General features: G+C 37.7%; 1 protein-coding gene across 1 annotated transcript; it reads left to right on the top strand.

Moving 5' to 3' along the window:
- The first annotated feature begins 577 nt into the window (after positions 1-577).
- Positions 578-15,306, top strand: PYROXD1 (pyridine nucleotide-disulphide oxidoreductase domain 1). The gene is made up of 12 exons (XM_009560071.2): positions 578-747; positions 1,844-1,924; positions 4,068-4,187; positions 5,565-5,693; positions 7,491-7,564; positions 8,568-8,728; positions 9,728-9,828; positions 11,127-11,256; positions 11,832-11,944; positions 13,996-14,118; positions 14,406-14,543; positions 15,047-15,306. The coding sequence occupies exons 1-12, from the start codon at positions 667-669 to the stop codon at positions 15,293-15,295; spliced, it is 1,500 nt and encodes a 499-aa protein (XP_009558366.2). The 5' UTR covers positions 578-666; the 3' UTR covers positions 15,296-15,306.
- Positions 15,307-16,521: the final 1,215 nt, after the last annotated feature.

The raw sequence follows: 16,521 nt of genomic DNA, 5'->3' as shown, positions 1-16,521 counted from the left end.
CCTTTAATCTTTATCATATCTATTTGCTATCTGTACTCTTTGGCCTCTTGACAAAGTACATCAAATACCCTCCAGCATTCAGGCTCAGGAAGTCCTTGCCCCGGCAAGGGCAGAAAGCAAACTTCAGATTTAAAATAAGGAAATAAATAAACATTTTTTAAAAGTAATTAAAAAAATCTTGAAAAAAAATAACAAAAAACAAAACAAACAAAAAACCCCAAAAAGAAAACAAAACAAAACAAAAACCAAAAAAAAGAAAAAATACCCAACAAAAAAAAAAACCCAAAAAAACCGCAAAACCCAAACAACAAAACAAAAAAAAAAACCAAAACAAAAAAAAAAAAAAAAACCAAAAACAAAAAAAATCCCCAAAACAAACAAGCAAATACAACAAAAAAAAAAAAAACCGCAAACCGAAGCAAAACCAGCAACAAAAGACAAAAATAAAAACAACCCACAAAATCCACCAGACCAAGCCCCACTGTTTGGGGCGGGTTCGAGGCAGAGAAGGAGGGACGGCAGAGACGCGGTGTGGCGCTGCGGAGGAAGTTTGGCCGCTCCCGCGCGCCGTAGGCCGCGGCGGCCAAGGGCTCTCCGTAGGCGAGCAGTGAGGGCTTGGCCGTGTGCGGTTCTTTTTCCCTCCTCCTCTACGTCGCCAGCGTGAAAATGGCAGCCGCCCCCGTCGTTCCGCGGACTCGGTTCGCGGTGGTGGGCGGAGGCATCGCGGGGGTCACCTGCGCCGAGAAGGTGAGGGGTGGGAGCGGCGCCTGGGCCGCCTTCCTCCCCCCGCGGCTGGGGAGGGTCCGGGCACTGTGTGAAAGAGGCCAGAGCAGGCCTCTTACCTGAAGAGGCTGCACGAAAGCTGAGGAGGGACTGTTTCACAAGGGCATGGATAGGAGTGATAGGATGAGGGGCAGTGGCTTTATGTTGGACGGGGGAAGACTTGGACTAGACATTAGAAAGAAATTCTTCACGATGAGAGTGGTGAGGCACTGGCACAGGTTGCCCACGGAAGATGTGGATGCCCCATCCCTGGAGGTGTTCAAGGCCAGGTTGGATGGGGCCTTGGGCAGCCTGGTCTAGTAGGAGGTGCCCCTGGTCTAGTAGGAGGTGCCCCTGCCCAACGCAGGGGGCTTGGAACTAGATGGGCTTTAATGCCCCTTCCAAGCCAAACCATTCTTTGCTTCTGTGGCAGCTGATAAGGCTGGAGGTCGGTGTCTGGGCTCTCGCTGGAGTCTCCGCGGCCCCGTGGCGCTGTTGTAATGTGCGCGTGTCGGGCCTGCCCACATTGAGCTCGGCAGGCCACGGCCTGGGTGACACCGGCTGCTGGGGCCACTTAGGTGTTCGTGGGCGCTCAAAACCACAGATGCTTTCAGGGTCAACTTCGGAACTTCTGTAAAAACGGTTTATTAGGTTTATATAGTAATGGCTTAAGTATTCTAATGTATGCACTAATTATAAGTAGTTATGCACTAATTATGCATAAATAACCTGATGAGGGCATATGACCACTTCATACAAAGAGGATTAAAACTTTGTAACCTGACAAAGCTGACATTCTGTATGCCACATAAGGAGGTCAGAAGCTTGAAGAAGTACTGCATGCGTTATTCCTCTTGAAGAAATATTTGTGTGTGAATTAATTAAAATTTTGGGTCTCCAAATTCTGTTCATTTCAGTCATTATTCTTACATAATCTTGCAGTAGTGTTTATCCAATAGGATTCTAGAAGACTGAAGTCATTTAGTAACACTTAGTCCTTTTCACCAGTAATTTTATTGTCTTAAAGTCAAAATGTATCGATGGCTGTATTCATTCATCATGATTTCTGTTTCTTTGCAAGCTGGCCATGGAATTTCCATCAGAAGACATTTTGTTAATAACAGCTTCTCCAGTTATAAAAGCTGTAACGAATTTCAAACAGGTAAGAGAGACTCAGATTTTTCTTATGGTGAGACCTCTTCAGCAGTTTGTATATGTACACATAATTTAGAACCTAATTCTGAAAATGCTTACGACTTTGAACTTGTTTTCACATTAGTGGGACTGTAGTGTTGTTAGTAGGACTGATGAGATATTTTACAGTGATTCATAATCATTAGTAACTGGTGAATATATTCCCAACATTTAAGCAAAGATAAAACTGGGTGCTTATGTAGTTGAAGTGTTAGCTAAGTTACTGAAGCTCCATTTTAAGCACTGAAATGATATCTTTGGAATAAATTACTGGAGGAAGTTAGTCTTGCTAGTAGTTCTCATATACAGTAGTGTGTTTGAGTTTTGGGCAAAACCAGACTTCTGACAAGTTACAAAAAAAGGGATAGCCTTCTGCAAAGTTGTCTTCATCTTCTGTGTCTTTAGCAGCTGGTCATTCCACGACCTCTTTCCTACTGGTTTGAAAAAGAAAATAAAAGCCATGTGTGAATTCAGATTTCTGTCTAATAGGTTCATTAAGGTAGTTTTGCAGAGGTACTCAGATCCTGGAAGGAACCGCTCTTTTTCCCACTTTGAGGGAACTTTAAATTCTACTGTAGGGCATGGAAACACTTGGATTTCACAGAACTCAAGATGCAAAGCTGCCAGTCAGTAAGAGCTTAGGTTTTACCTGTCAGGCAAAGTGAAGACATCCAGAGCTGGTCTTCCACCTGGCATTTATATTCATGACTCATTTTCTAAAACATGGTATCTAACAGGCGAGGCATATGTCATAACAAGTAAAGAAAGCCCACTTGGCAGTTTATCTGACAGCCCAGTTTTAACATAATTCTTCTGGAGTATGAATGCCTGATGCAAATCACTACAGGGGGTAAATAAAGCGTAGAGAGATTTGAACAGCAGCTTTGCATTTAGTGTCTGTAAGCATCTGTCAGAACCTCTTTCCTTTTGCTCTGTGTTTTTTGTCTACGGCTAATGGGATGCTCAGAACATAGCTGAGACTGAGCTGCCTGTGTGAGACTAGTAGAGGAATACCCAACTGAAGAGTATCTTCTGACTTTGGGAGTGTTGACAGTAGGGTTGTCAGTATCCAGGAAAGGCACTTAGATGTTGCAGAGATGTAAGCTTGTAACCACATCGGCAGAAGTTTGGTATCTGAGTAGTAAGGGAATAGCTACTTGTATTTGAAGTTTTGGACATCAGTATCTTAATTCCTTTCTGAATTGCAAGCATGGTGTGGCTTCTGGTTCCTCACTGTGTTCCAGACTCCTTGAGTATTCTATAAAGTAGAAGACGTGGATGTTCTGATGCAGCTTCCTCCCTTCTGGAAGAAACCCCAAATAAACATAACTTACTTTAATGTTTTCCAAGTTCTGGTTTGCTCCAGCCCCAGTCTCTGAAGTATCAGATGGTGACCATGGATGAGATGCTAACTGAGTAAATGCTTTGAGATGATCTTGAATCTGTTTTACCAAAACACTTGTCTTACGTGTCCTGCTTACTAGCTGAACCACAGTAAGCACTTCTCCTGACATAAGGACCAACTGCCTGCATCAAGATGATTTTAGATCATTAGGGTTTTGAAGAAACTACCACCAGATTTTTTTTTTTATAAATAGAATGAAAATACTTATTTGAGACAAAAGAGTGTTCCCATAATTCTCTAGGCTATTTTGACCCCGAATGTTTATTCCCGAAGTACTGGGGAGAGGAAGATGCTTGCATGGGAGAACATCATTGAGTTATTTCATCAAAATTACAACAAACAAAAATATAGAGTCTTAACACTGCATCAGGTAAGTTAAAAAGCAGTGTTGCCAACTCTAATAATATAAGCTGCATGTGGTATAAAACATAGAGCAGTTAAAGCAGCCATCAGTGTTATCCATTTTTGCTTAATCACTAGTTTTAGAATTAAAATTCTCTGTGCTACTATAACTCTTTACCAGGTATAGGCATGAAAAGATTCTGTATATAAAAATGATCTTTTAGCAGTAACATGTTTTGCGACAATATGGGCTTTATGTTGTGACTGCTTTACTGGAAATGAACATAAAGTATTTTGTTACAAGCTTTAGAAAAAGGGGTGAATAAATTATTCATATCTTTTAATACCTTGGTTCTACCTACAGGTCTCCAAAACACTTGAGGAATTTGATGTAGAAGAGCAACCAAGTTCCATATTAGAAAAACGATATCACAATATTAAAGTTATACAGTCTGGAGTAAAACAACTGAAAAGTGACGAACATGTAAGCTAATGGTTTCTCTTTTTCTTTTACATGGTTTTTCAAATTATTTTAAAAAATAATCGAAGAAAATAGGTGAATATTTAGGGCATGATGTTCTGTTGAAGAACATTCTCGTTATAAAGTGTTAAGTAAATTTCAAGACAGTACTTCCTAACTTTAATTTCACTTATCACTTACAGTATTGTTCAAGTAGAAGTATATGTAGGGGACACAGTTGTACATCAAAAACTACTTGTTAATTAAGAAGCTGTGTTTTTAAGTGTTTGACACCTTAGAGGTACTGCATTGAACAACTGATTGAAATGGCAGAGCTACCAGTCAATTAAACCAATATCAATACAGGTGTCAAAATTCCTGTAACTCATGATTGGAACGTTCTCTGCTGAGTTACTGCCTCTTGCTACAGAGACGAAAATATTAACAACTTTATGATTACAAAAAAATTCTTGAAAGAACCAACATTTCCAGCTTTTCTTCTTTCTTTTTAGCAGGAAATGTTGCAAGTATGAGCATTGAGCAGCACATAGATCCTTGTTAGTATCTGTGTTTGCATTTTTTTCAGTTCAGCATTTATCAGAAACTCCCATTCAGATCCCAAACTGGATTTGCTTATTTTAACTCACAGAGAGATTATTCCAGTTAGATAATAGTTCTGCTAATATTCTGAATCAAATTATATTTTTGTATCATTATTATAATGTTGGTTTAGCTTAGGTATGTCTCTGTGAACATGAATATATCATTTATATGGATTTGGAGGGTCTTTTGCCTCTCTCTCAAAAAACTATCTGTACAAAATCACTGTAAACTGTTTAGCTTATAGTTTGGAAGACAACAAATATGATCATAAAATGTTAAATTTTAAGTATTGCTTGTTGCAGAACATGGTGGCTTGTTTACTGCCTGCCCTTTTTCTTTAGCAAAGAACAGAATTTGTGGTCTTTTTGAACTGTGTTCTAGGCTGTGTCTAGTTAAATTACCACAGGTCTACCCTTGAAATTTTTTTAATGAGATATGTAATTGCTAGTAGTGCATAGGTCTGTGTCCGTTGCTGGGGTGGAGACGCATAGGAAACTGATTGTTTTAGCATAGCTAGTGAGTACAGAGTGCCACCAAGTGGTAAAGTGTATATTTAATTTTTCTTTGAGTGCATTGTGTGCACTTCTGATTTTATCTGTTATGTAATGTCTAAAATTCAGACTTTTTAAGTCTGTGGTGAGTGCATGGCACACAATCAATGAGAGTATGAAGGGTCACTCTTTAAGAAGCCAGTTACAGTATCTGATATCTGCAAAATACCATGACAGCAAAGAAAAAAAAAAAAAAGCTGATGTTCTCTTAGATGTCATTTTTTTTTTTCCTCTTAATTTTTAACAGAAAATTTTAACTGAAGATGGGAAAGAATATATGTATGAAAAACTTTGCCTCTGTGCTGGAGCAAAACCAAAATTAATTGTTGAAGGAAATCCGTATGTGTTAGGAATTCGGGATACTGACAGTGCGAAGGTAAGTGTGATTTGGATTTCTAAATGTGTAATACAGTCCTGCTTCTGATACAAAGTAGTAAAAATTATTGCAGAGTAAAATGGATAAACCTCAGACGATGCTTGTTATTCCATATCCTTGACTAGGAAGACTTTCAGTAGCAGATAAGTAGCCTTAAAATACCATTTAAGAAATTAATTAGTCACTAAATTACGTTTATAGATAGCTCACACACAACATTTCTGACCTCTTAATCTAGAATAAATGGTATTCTTTTACCCTCCAGGCAGGAGCCAATCTGAAAACACAAACGGGAAGTAGGCATGGGTAGAAACTTCTCTGGGAAGGTGTATCTGGTGCTTGATACAAAGGGTTACTTCTTACAGCAAAAAGTTAGGAAAGGACACTTTTTCCTAGTTCTACTGTTCTAGTTCTGTTTCCAGGTCTTCCTCTTCATTGTACAGAAAAGAGTTACATTTATAGTCACAGATGAGGAAAAATTCTCAGATGAGGAATGACTTAAAACTGAAACTTCAGCTTGGAAGCAGAAATTGAGGTTTCACTCCTGTAGCTTTTTAGAATTAGAGGAGGCAGAGTGAAAGCAAACAGTGCTTCTCCATAATCAGATGAAGTTTTATGTTGACAATAAAAAAGGAGTTACTGTTTCGAGCAAACTGAAGTGAAATTATGACATTGTTGGTTGTTTTGAATACTAAACTACCTGAGTTTAAAAAAAAAAAAAAAAGATAAAAAAAGAGGGAAGAAAAATCGTAGGAAAAAAAAAAAAAAGGTAGCCCTTGATAAATTTCTCTTGTCTAAATTGAAGGGAAAGATGCTACCTGAGTGGCACCAGTGTTGTCTAGAACTTGCGAGGGTGTTTCAGCATAGTACTGTCATGTGCTTGTCATCTTCTGATGGTCTTGTGCATCTGCTGTTGGCCACTGGGAAATAGTAGACTGGGATATTATTTGTTGAAACTGATGTTGAACTTTGGGTGAGACTGAAAATACTTTTTTCTGGGTTTTTTGTTTGGTTTTTGATGGTGACTAGTTGCATTTTCTAGTCACCTCTGATATAACTTAGTATCCTTCTCTGAAGGGATTAAAGGTCTGCAATTTTCATGGTCTTTCAGTTAGGTTCTCTGATAGAAGTAAGGTAAAATGGAAGCATGGGTGAACAGATTTTTGTGTAATTGGAATTATTCTATTATTCTTGATTCTTTTGAAAGAAAATACTTGAAATGGTTATATTATGATCTTAAAAATAGTATCTGGGTTGTATTTTTTTGATTTCTCTCACCACTCAGATGGATTTTAGACTTGTTTATTTCTGCAAGTTTCTTGCACAAAAAAAGTTGGTTCTTTGCTTTACTACAATTTTTTTTTTTTAATTCCTGGGTTTTCATCAGTAATTTTTAAATTCCTGGATTTCTTTGTCTTTGCCTTTTTAATGTTATGCAAATTCTGTGAAAGTTATTCAAGTTGTGATAAATCTGCTAATAGATATCACAAAGCTAATCCAAGAAAAGTCTCGTGGAATCCATTAAGGGCTCTGTCAAATTGGCATAAATGTAATAATGTAACTTCTCCTGTCTCAATTTGACACTTGGAAGGCTGTATCAATAAATTCCTCCCTTAATGAACTTTCAGGTTTCATTGGCTTGTGTAACAGATCTTAGTATAAGACAATGCCTATCAGTAGTCTGAGAAAATCAGATTAAGAAGACTAAGACAGCAAGAAAATATTGAAAAGGATTTGATAGTGTGCTCCCTCATACTGATCAAAATTGTAATTGACTTTTTTCCTTTCTTAATGCAGGCTTTTCAGAAGAATTTAGCTCAATCTCAGAGAATAGTAGTGGTAGGAAATGGTGGGATTGCACTTGAATTAGTGTAAGTAAACAACTAAGTTTTAAAGATATGTGTGCAAATAAAATCTTTAACAATGCTATGTTAAATCTAGCGTGCATGTGTCTGGGAGAAGGTTGCCTTATAAAATTGTAGCTCTTAGAGCATTTAGTGGCAAAAGTTATTAAAATAACTTTTTCACAGTGGAGTGGCACCTACTGTCACATAAAATTCAGCAAGCTTCAGAAGCAGCTTTGACACATAGATATCAATATTATACAGCTTTTTTTCCTAATTTGACACCAGCAAGGGTTTCTGTTAAGACTGTTAAGAATATATTAAGTTATAAAACTTGCCTGACTTCTGGAGACAGAAGATCTGAGAGAGATAGAGAGGCAGCTTATCTTCCACCCAGCCTAACTTAGTTTGATGGAGCTTTTGAAGTGGCTGACTTGCCCTTTGTAACAGGTAGAATATTGAACCATGTGGTCCTGCAGTCTGCTGGAGTACAGAAACACCTGTATTTTTCAATTATATAGTCAGGTTTTGTGTTGCACAGAATCACTTTTTCACTTTCCCTATATTGTCCTCTGCACGTCTCTTACCAGTTCATGTTCCAGGTGGTACAAACAAGATCCGAATACCTTAGCAGTGGAGTCTGGCAAAAAAGCACATTTTTTTTCATTGTCTGGAACAATGAATTAATAATCATGATTGCTATATTGATAATAATTATGATAACGATAATCTTGTTGTTTATTATTTAATGTTATTATTGCTATTTTTAATAATAATTTTACCTGCCTCCCCTCACCCTCTGCCCCAGTTCAAGTGAGGTTGTGCTGCTAAGAAAGTATGACCTATCAGCTTGGAAGAGATTTTCTTTTAACTTGTTCCTTCTGTGAATATTTAGAAACAGCAGTGGATTTGTTAGGCTTAAAATTTTGGATCCTTATTTCTAGCTTCTGGCACGCTTCTAGTTGTGTTGCTAAAAGTCAGATCTCTTTTGGGTAGTCTGTCACTCTATCCACTGTTTAAATGTCCACAGGTATGAAATTCAAGGCTGCGAAGTAATCTGGGCTATCAAAGACAAAGCCATTGGGAACACTTTTTTTGATGCAGGAGCAGCTGAATTTCTTATTCAAAAGCTAACTGCTGAAAACAGAGAAACTCCAATTGAATGTAAAAGAACCAAGTATACAACAGAAGGTATGGTGTTTCAGTCTCCTAACTCCACAGCAGCATCATGTGATATTAAAGATAGTCCTAAGATCAGTTAATTTAGCAGGTCATAAATAAGGTTTATTGTTATTATTAATAGCATTTCCTTATTTAAAAATGTATAAATAGAAAAGTGATATAAAAACCCATCCAGAACTTATGTAGACAGGTAACAGCATGTAATAGTTACTAAAAACCGTAAAAAAAGGGCTTATCTTTCTAGCTGCACCAAGTTTACATATTATTTCCTGCATTCCATCTGCTGAAGAACCTGCTCTATTTTCTGTAATATTTTAATGTTTGTTCTGAATTATGTCAGCATTATGTAGGAAGGGGCTCTCCCCTAGTAAGATACGGGAGGACCGGATGAAACCTCACAGAATACTATTACAGATGCAGTGAAACTGCAGTCTGAATCACACCAGTTAACTAGAACTGCATGAACAAATATTACACAAACATATATATGACCAAAATATTAACAAAAAGAAGAGAATTGTTCTAGACTTCAGGTTGGAAGAATAAATTGTAGGAGTCAACCTGAACATCACAAAATGGCACCCAAGGTTCTTCAAATGTATCATGGTATGTTAGAATTTGCACTTGTGCAAAGGAGGGGATGATGCACATTTGCTAGCAGATGGATATAGATTTAAATATTAGCATTGATATTAAGCAGTTAAGTCTACCATGGGTCTCCAGAACTCTAGAGCTGTTGGGCATTGGTTTCCGTGCAGGCACCTAACAGTGGCATGGTGGTTATGGAGATGAGTGAAGTAATGAAATGCATGAAGTTGAAAGGTGTTAAAAATAATGGTTTGGGGTCTGATTTTGTCCACATATTAATGGTTTTGGGGATGTTACACGTATTTGTTTTCCCCTTTGGCAACCAGATCATATCTCTCTTAACTGAGAATCCTCATTCTGAATTCTGCAGACAATGAAGTATGCATGTTAAATCTGGTATTCTTCATCTCTTTCCTTCAGGAAATGAGGAAAAAGAAAGACTTGCAGCAGCGTCTGACAAACTGGGCAGTGCCTTAGGCCCTGATTGGCATGAGGGCTTACATCTTAAAGGGACTAAAGAGGTATAGTCATAATCTCATTTACACATTTGTTTAACTTGCTTTAAGCAGTTAAGGGTGACGGAACATGAAATGTCACATTCACGATTATTAGATAAATAAAAACTGATTTTCCTGTTCTGTCAGAATTGAGCAGGAATATATGTTAATCCAAATAAAGTAATTTTCTGCTTGAAGAACAAGGTAGCTGATCAGATCCACTGGCATAGTTTTAGCAATTTGCTCTTTATATTGAAATGTAAATCTTGGTTTGCATATTTCTGTAGGACTAGTGTCAGTCCTGGCTTTACCCAGAAGCAGTAGTACTTCTATTGTTCTAATTTTAGCTGCCATAAGTTTTCTTCTGTGAAAAACAAGACAGTAGGATTTGTACAGAGGTACAGGGAACGTCAGTCTGCTGTCACAGCAGATGATGAAATATGATGATGAGCAGTATGAAGTGTTTCATTCATGTTTGAAATAAAGTAAAAATCCTCATATTTCATTGTTCTGTATCAGGTTTTTATTTATTAATTTTTTAGCTGTTAGGTGTTTGCATCCATTACAGTCATTTAGAGGAAAAAAAAAAGGCCTTTCAAAGGTGATCAGTCTTAGATTCTACATAAATGGCTTTACAATACCAGCTAAACGATCTTTAGGATATTAAGCAGATTAATTGGTGGTGTTTTGGCTGTCGGAGGCTGTGGAAATACATGTGTGTAGTAGAGAATAAATCTGTTCAAGGACCGAATCCATAAAATAATTTAGAGACAGGTAACTTTCCAATTTCTGTCTCAAGCTTACAGTTGAAGTAAGTGGTTGAAAGAACAGGATGTTTTCTTTTTCTTTTTACAGCATTTAGAACATAAACGTTGTTATCAGAATTTAATTAGTGATAGAAAAATGAAGGATTTGAAACCCTGACAGATAGAAAAGATGGATTTACTCATCTTCTATTGTGATAAGTTCTGAATTCCCTTCCTGTAAAGTATGGGGAACTTGAATATGTTTTCTGGCATGCCAGAAAAATATAAATTGTCGTGATATTTCAAGGAATATCAGGTGTCTCCTGAAAAAGAGACACCGTTGGTAAAGGTAAATTGCCATTTGCTGTGGTTAGATCTGTGCTAAAAAAAAGGGAAAAAGCATGGCAACTCAGCTAACATACAGAGGATTTTGGGATTTTTTGCAGTTTTGGTTTTTGTTTCCCCCTCCATCACCCCCAGTTTGGTAACGTATCAATTCAGGTGGAGGTATGTTTGCCATTAAAAAGATTGTTATTGCTAATCATTATGTTTATAATTCTGTCAATCTTTCTTTAGTTTTCTCATAAAGTACATATTGAAATACTCTGTGAAGTAAAGAAAATATACTTACAGCAAGAATTTATACAACTGCAACGGACTTCTTTGACTTTTCCTAAGGAAGAGAAAAATGTAGAACCAGATGAGGGTAGGTGCCAGTGCTGATTAGAAATAAGTGTTTGAAGATAAAGCAGTGCTGGAGTGTTTTTGATCTTGCTTGTTATTTTAGAGCAAATACAGATTTGGAAAACAAATATTTTATCTTTATAAATTAAATGGAGCTTTAACAATTTATTATAGTCGAGAATTTCATTTACAGGCTACAATTAAATGGCAAAATATTATGCATTGGACTCTTTTTTTCCACAAAGTCACTGAAATCCTGTATGCGAAACATTCCCTCCGTGTGACATATCAATAAAATCACAGAATTTTCCCCTTAAAAATGAGAGCTTTGATTTAGGAAAATTCCAGAGAAAGTTCATAGTGAGACTTAGAGCTAGGGTCCAAAATGTATTTTTTCTTGTCCTTAATGAATGTAAGAAATGTTATCGGTAATATTTTCTTTTTATATATATATATATTTGGTTTTACCTACCTAATCAATTAGGTATCTCAAAAGATATTCTTTCTTCTTTTCAAATCGTGTCTTGTAGTAAAATGTTATTAATAAAATAACTTCTGTTGGTTATGTTCTCAGGGCAAACTTTTCCCCTTTTTCAGTGCTATGGCCAGTTTATGTGGAATTAACTAATGGAAAAATTTATGGATGCGATTTCATTGTCAGTGCAACTGGAGTTGTGCCAAATGTTAAACCATTTCTTGATGGCAATAATGTAAGTATACCCATTTCTTTTGAAGTTTAAGCTTTTTATTTTAAGTAAGGTGAAATAAGCTTTTTCAGCTGGTTTGTGCTTCTGACATGAAGTATTGATTGTGAAAGGTTTTGGATATTTCAAAATTGCTGATACCAGAAATACCTGTGCTTTTCTTGTCATATTATATTGCTACTAGTTACATGTACCGATACACTGTTAAGATCAAGGAGCGAAAAACATTTGTACAATTGGTTCATGTGGCAAAAATTTGAAATATTATTTGTTTTATTTCTGCACCATATTCTTATCAGTCTTAAAATTTTCTCCTGGGAAGGAAGCAGTTATTTCCAATGTTCTTCATCTGAAAAAGTGATGGAAGTCACACTTTGACTGACCATGGATGATGATTACAGAGTTTGTAATTGTCATGTGAATATTCCGGCCCTGAGATGATTCTGCCTCCATGTTATGTGTCTGGTTTAACCCCGGCTGGCAGCTAAGCACCACACAGCAGCTTGGTTTCTCCTGGCAGTGGGATGGGGAAAGAGAGTCAGAAGGGTAAAAGTGAGAAAAGTCGTGGGTTGAGATAAAGACAATTGAGGGCAAGCAAGAGCTGTGCATGCAAGCAAAGCCAGTAATTTGTTCACTACTGCCCATTCACAAGGGCATGTTTAGCCGTTTTTAGGAAAGCAGGGCTTATCATATGTAATGGTAACTTGAAAGGACAAGCATCATTCATTATGAACATCCTCCCTTCCTCCTCCTTCCGGTCAGCTTTTTCTGCAGAGCACAGCATCATATGGCGTGGGGTATCCCTTTGGTCAGTGAGAGTCAGCTGCGCCAGCTGGGTCCCCTTCCAATTTCTTGTGTACCTCCAGCCTAACTACTGACTGCTGGCAGGGCAGTGTGAGGAACAAGAAAGGCCTTCATGCTGGTAGACACTGCTCAGCAACAACTAACACCCCTGTGTTATCATCACAGACCCCAAACATCACCCCTACGAGCTAATATGGAGAAAGTGAACTCTATCTCAACCCAAACCAGTATCTTAGAGTATTTGGTGTTTTACAGTTCCTTCTCATTAGGAAGTAAATCATTACTGCCTGAATAAAGCAGGAGATAACATCAGATGTGTGTTTTCATAATTGAGACAAAATTTTTCAAGGCCTACACTATAAAGTTAGATTAGGAATTAGGTATTTGCAGTGTTATTTTCTTGGCGAAAATACAAAACTTGTCCCTTTAACACATAGTATGATTGGAAATTTTGCAAACTCTGTTACTTCCCTGCCTGGGTATCAGTAAGATATTTTAAAAACCTATGCTGTGTTCTAGAAATAATGATTGATGCTTTTTTGGAGGTTGTGCTACTGTAGATAGTCTAATGTTAAATAATTCAGTATGCGATGCTATTTTTTTAATACACTGTTTGAAGTATTTTAAAGAACATGTGAAAGTCGCTTGTCAAATGCAACACTGATCTGCTCTTAAACCTGTTGAGAAAAGAATGCAGTGATTACTAGGAATTGTGCTTTTGTAGGCTAATTTTGTCTTTGATTACTTGAAAGGTTCTGGGTTTGATAAGATTTAGGAAAAATTTTGCTGGGGCAGGATGGCATAATGTGGAAAAATAACACTTTTATATGTGAGCAGTTGTGAAAAATAGTTCATTGTAGCACTCTTGGAGAAAACTCCAAGTTTTCTTCCCTTGAAGATGAGGGAGTCTTGAGAGTGTGAGGTTTGAACAATGTTTCCCTTGCAGTTCTCAGTCTTTTCTAATCAAGTCAGATTAGATGGGAGAGTGAATAGCCATTAATTGTATACACTGAATGATCTTGTTCTTTGTTCTACATGGCATCCAGAAGATCATCTTGATAGATTTCCATACGATTTATTCATATAATTTAATATCTTCAAATGTTTTGGTTAAGCAGAATAATGAATTTACTGAATTCTTTTTAGGCATCTGCCATTAAAAATTAGCAAGTGAGATGACTGCTTCACATGGGTGAAGTTGAATTAATTCATTTAAATTATTTTCTAATTGCTGATCAGTGCAAATACTTTAGTTTGCTGTAGGTGAAGACGGAGGTCTTAAAGTAGATAAACACATGCACACATCCCTGCCAGATATATATGCAGCTGGAGATATCTGCACGGCATCGTGGGAACCTAGTCCAGTGTGGCATCAGGTAAATGAAATCATAGGATTGTGCGCTCAGCAGCAGTCTAATCAACAAAGTAAATTGCATGCTATTACACAGATGGGAGAAAAGAAAGCTTAATCGAAGCAGAAAGTAGTGAACGAGTAGATATACCTGAGTGTGTTGATGACAGATAATTTTATCTGTGTGGCTGAAAGCCAAGCTGTTCAGCCTTTCCAAATACAATGAAAATACATAGTATACATTGAGAACAGTGAGTGTTGATCTCTGCAGTGACATGTAGCTGTGTTTTCAAACCTTTATATTTTTTTTAGATGAGACTGTGGACTCAAGCTAGGCAGATGGGATGGTATGCAGCAAAATGCATGGCAGCAGATACCTTGGGAGAATCGATTGATATGGATTTCAGCTTTGAACTTTTTGCTCACGTTACAAAATTTTTCAACTACAAGGTAAAGTAAATAGTCGTAATAGTCTTTAACCACCGAGTAAAACATATTGTTTGCTTATATTCTTTATATAATATGGACAAAAGTTTTCTCTGTAGTAGTTAATCTGAAGTTTAGATTTTCTCCACTCATACTAACTTGGAATGCTGAAACTGAAAAGGGCAAAGATCTTTACAGATACTCACCACTTAAGGTCGGTAATATGACAAATTTTGCATCAGTGTGTATATTCCATTTCATGAAGCTTCTGTTCATGGATAAATTCAACACCGTTCATAATGGTAACTGGTTCGTAATCAGGTTTTATGTATGATATTTCAAAGTAAGATTTCTAATTCTGTTGTGGGTTTGAAAAATAGTTCAGTTTGAAAGCTAACAAAGGCAGGAGGTTCCCTAGTAGGGACAGACTTTTCCCTGTTCACATCAGTCTTCAGAAGCTTAGAACTGAAACCAGCAAAAGTCACTGCAATGATCTTACGAGTGCTTTTTCTTTTTTCTTCTGTTAGGTGGTGGTTTTGGGAAAGTACAATGCTCAGGGCCTGGGTTTAGACCATGAACTGATGCTGAGATGTACCAAGGGACAGGAGTATGTTAAAGTGGTGATGCAGAATGGCCGAATGATGGGAGCTGTGCTCATTGGTGAAACGGACTTGGAAGAAACCTTTGAAAACTTAATTTTAAATCAAATGGATCTTTCAGCCTATGGTGAAGATCTTCTGAATCCAGATATTGACATAGAAGATTATTTTGATTGAACAAAAAATTTTGACACTGAATAACACGTCTTATAAAACTGTTTCCTTGGGATTACCAGACATGAGAGAGAAATGCAATGCCTTATTAAGGTTTTGTGCTGGTCTTGTCAAAATACTGACCAGCAAATTAAATTAATCAGTGTAGAAATGCAGCAACAAAAGCAAGTGGATTGGTGTTGGCAAAAGTGTTTTTGTCTAGATTAGATGAGCGTATGAGAACAGGGCTATAACAGTCTTAAAATGTGGGCTTCAGCAGGCTGCTAAGATAGCACTCCACTCACTCGAATTGAAGTAGCCGTCACTTTTAAAGAGTAATGTTAAATCCTGTACCTGCCCCGTGGCTTCTTCCCCAAAAACCATGCATAATTCACCTACCATGGTTACCAGAGCCCAGTTTCCCCATGGCTTACTGCCACACATTTCTCATCTCAATCAGTAACCCACCCTTGTGAGCTGGGATGCCTTGATGGGATGGTGCTGCCTTATCTGCTAAAGCCACCTCCAGACTTGCGCCATGTGAGTATTGGGTATGGTGGGCAAGCCCCCATTCCCCAAAACCACTTGCTCAGGTGAAGATTTACAACGCAGTCATGCAGTGTGTTACTATTGCAGCAGCACCCCTACGCTGCTCAGACGTGTGGGCACTTGCCGTGGATTTCAAGACTCCCGTTGCAGCTAACCGTACCATCTCTGTTAAGCTGGCTCAGATTGATGGAGGGTATCTTTAGGGCACAGGATGCTCAGAGCTCTCACTACCTGGAATGTGGTCTGCAAATATATGGCAAAATGGATGCCTTTTCTGTTCCCCTCCCTAAAGTTTATTTTTAAATTAAATGTATTTTCTACTTGGCACAAGTACAGAACACAGAAACTTTGAATAATGAAAGCCAGGATGAGATGTCAGTTGAAAGCAGCTTTTTTACTGCTCAGCACTTCAGGTGTTCAAGTATTGTGGCTGAGCTGCCCTGGTGCCTTCTTGTCTAATCTTCAGCAGGATTGGGGTGCAGAGCACTCCAAGGAAAAGCTAACACAACAGCACTGGTGGATGTCACTTCTAGTAGTCTGCCCTGGCAGGAGCCTGTGGAGCGGGCTGCTCTATGCACTTCATAGGGTAGGTGATACAGGATGTCCTCTCTGTATTCCATAGTGCTGTCTATTACCATAGGTTGTTTCAGACTGGCTTTTGGTTTTGTTCTACAATTGCTGCTCCGAGATGCTGTTTCTTT

The sequence above is a fragment of the Cuculus canorus genome, chromosome 1, assembly GCF_017976375.1.
Source record: "Cuculus canorus isolate bCucCan1 chromosome 1, bCucCan1.pri, whole genome shotgun sequence".
Taxonomy (NCBI): domain Eukaryota; kingdom Metazoa; phylum Chordata; class Aves; order Cuculiformes; family Cuculidae; genus Cuculus; species Cuculus canorus.
The sequence above is the reverse complement of the archived record's forward strand: the minus strand, read 5'-3'. Positions and strand labels throughout refer to the sequence as shown.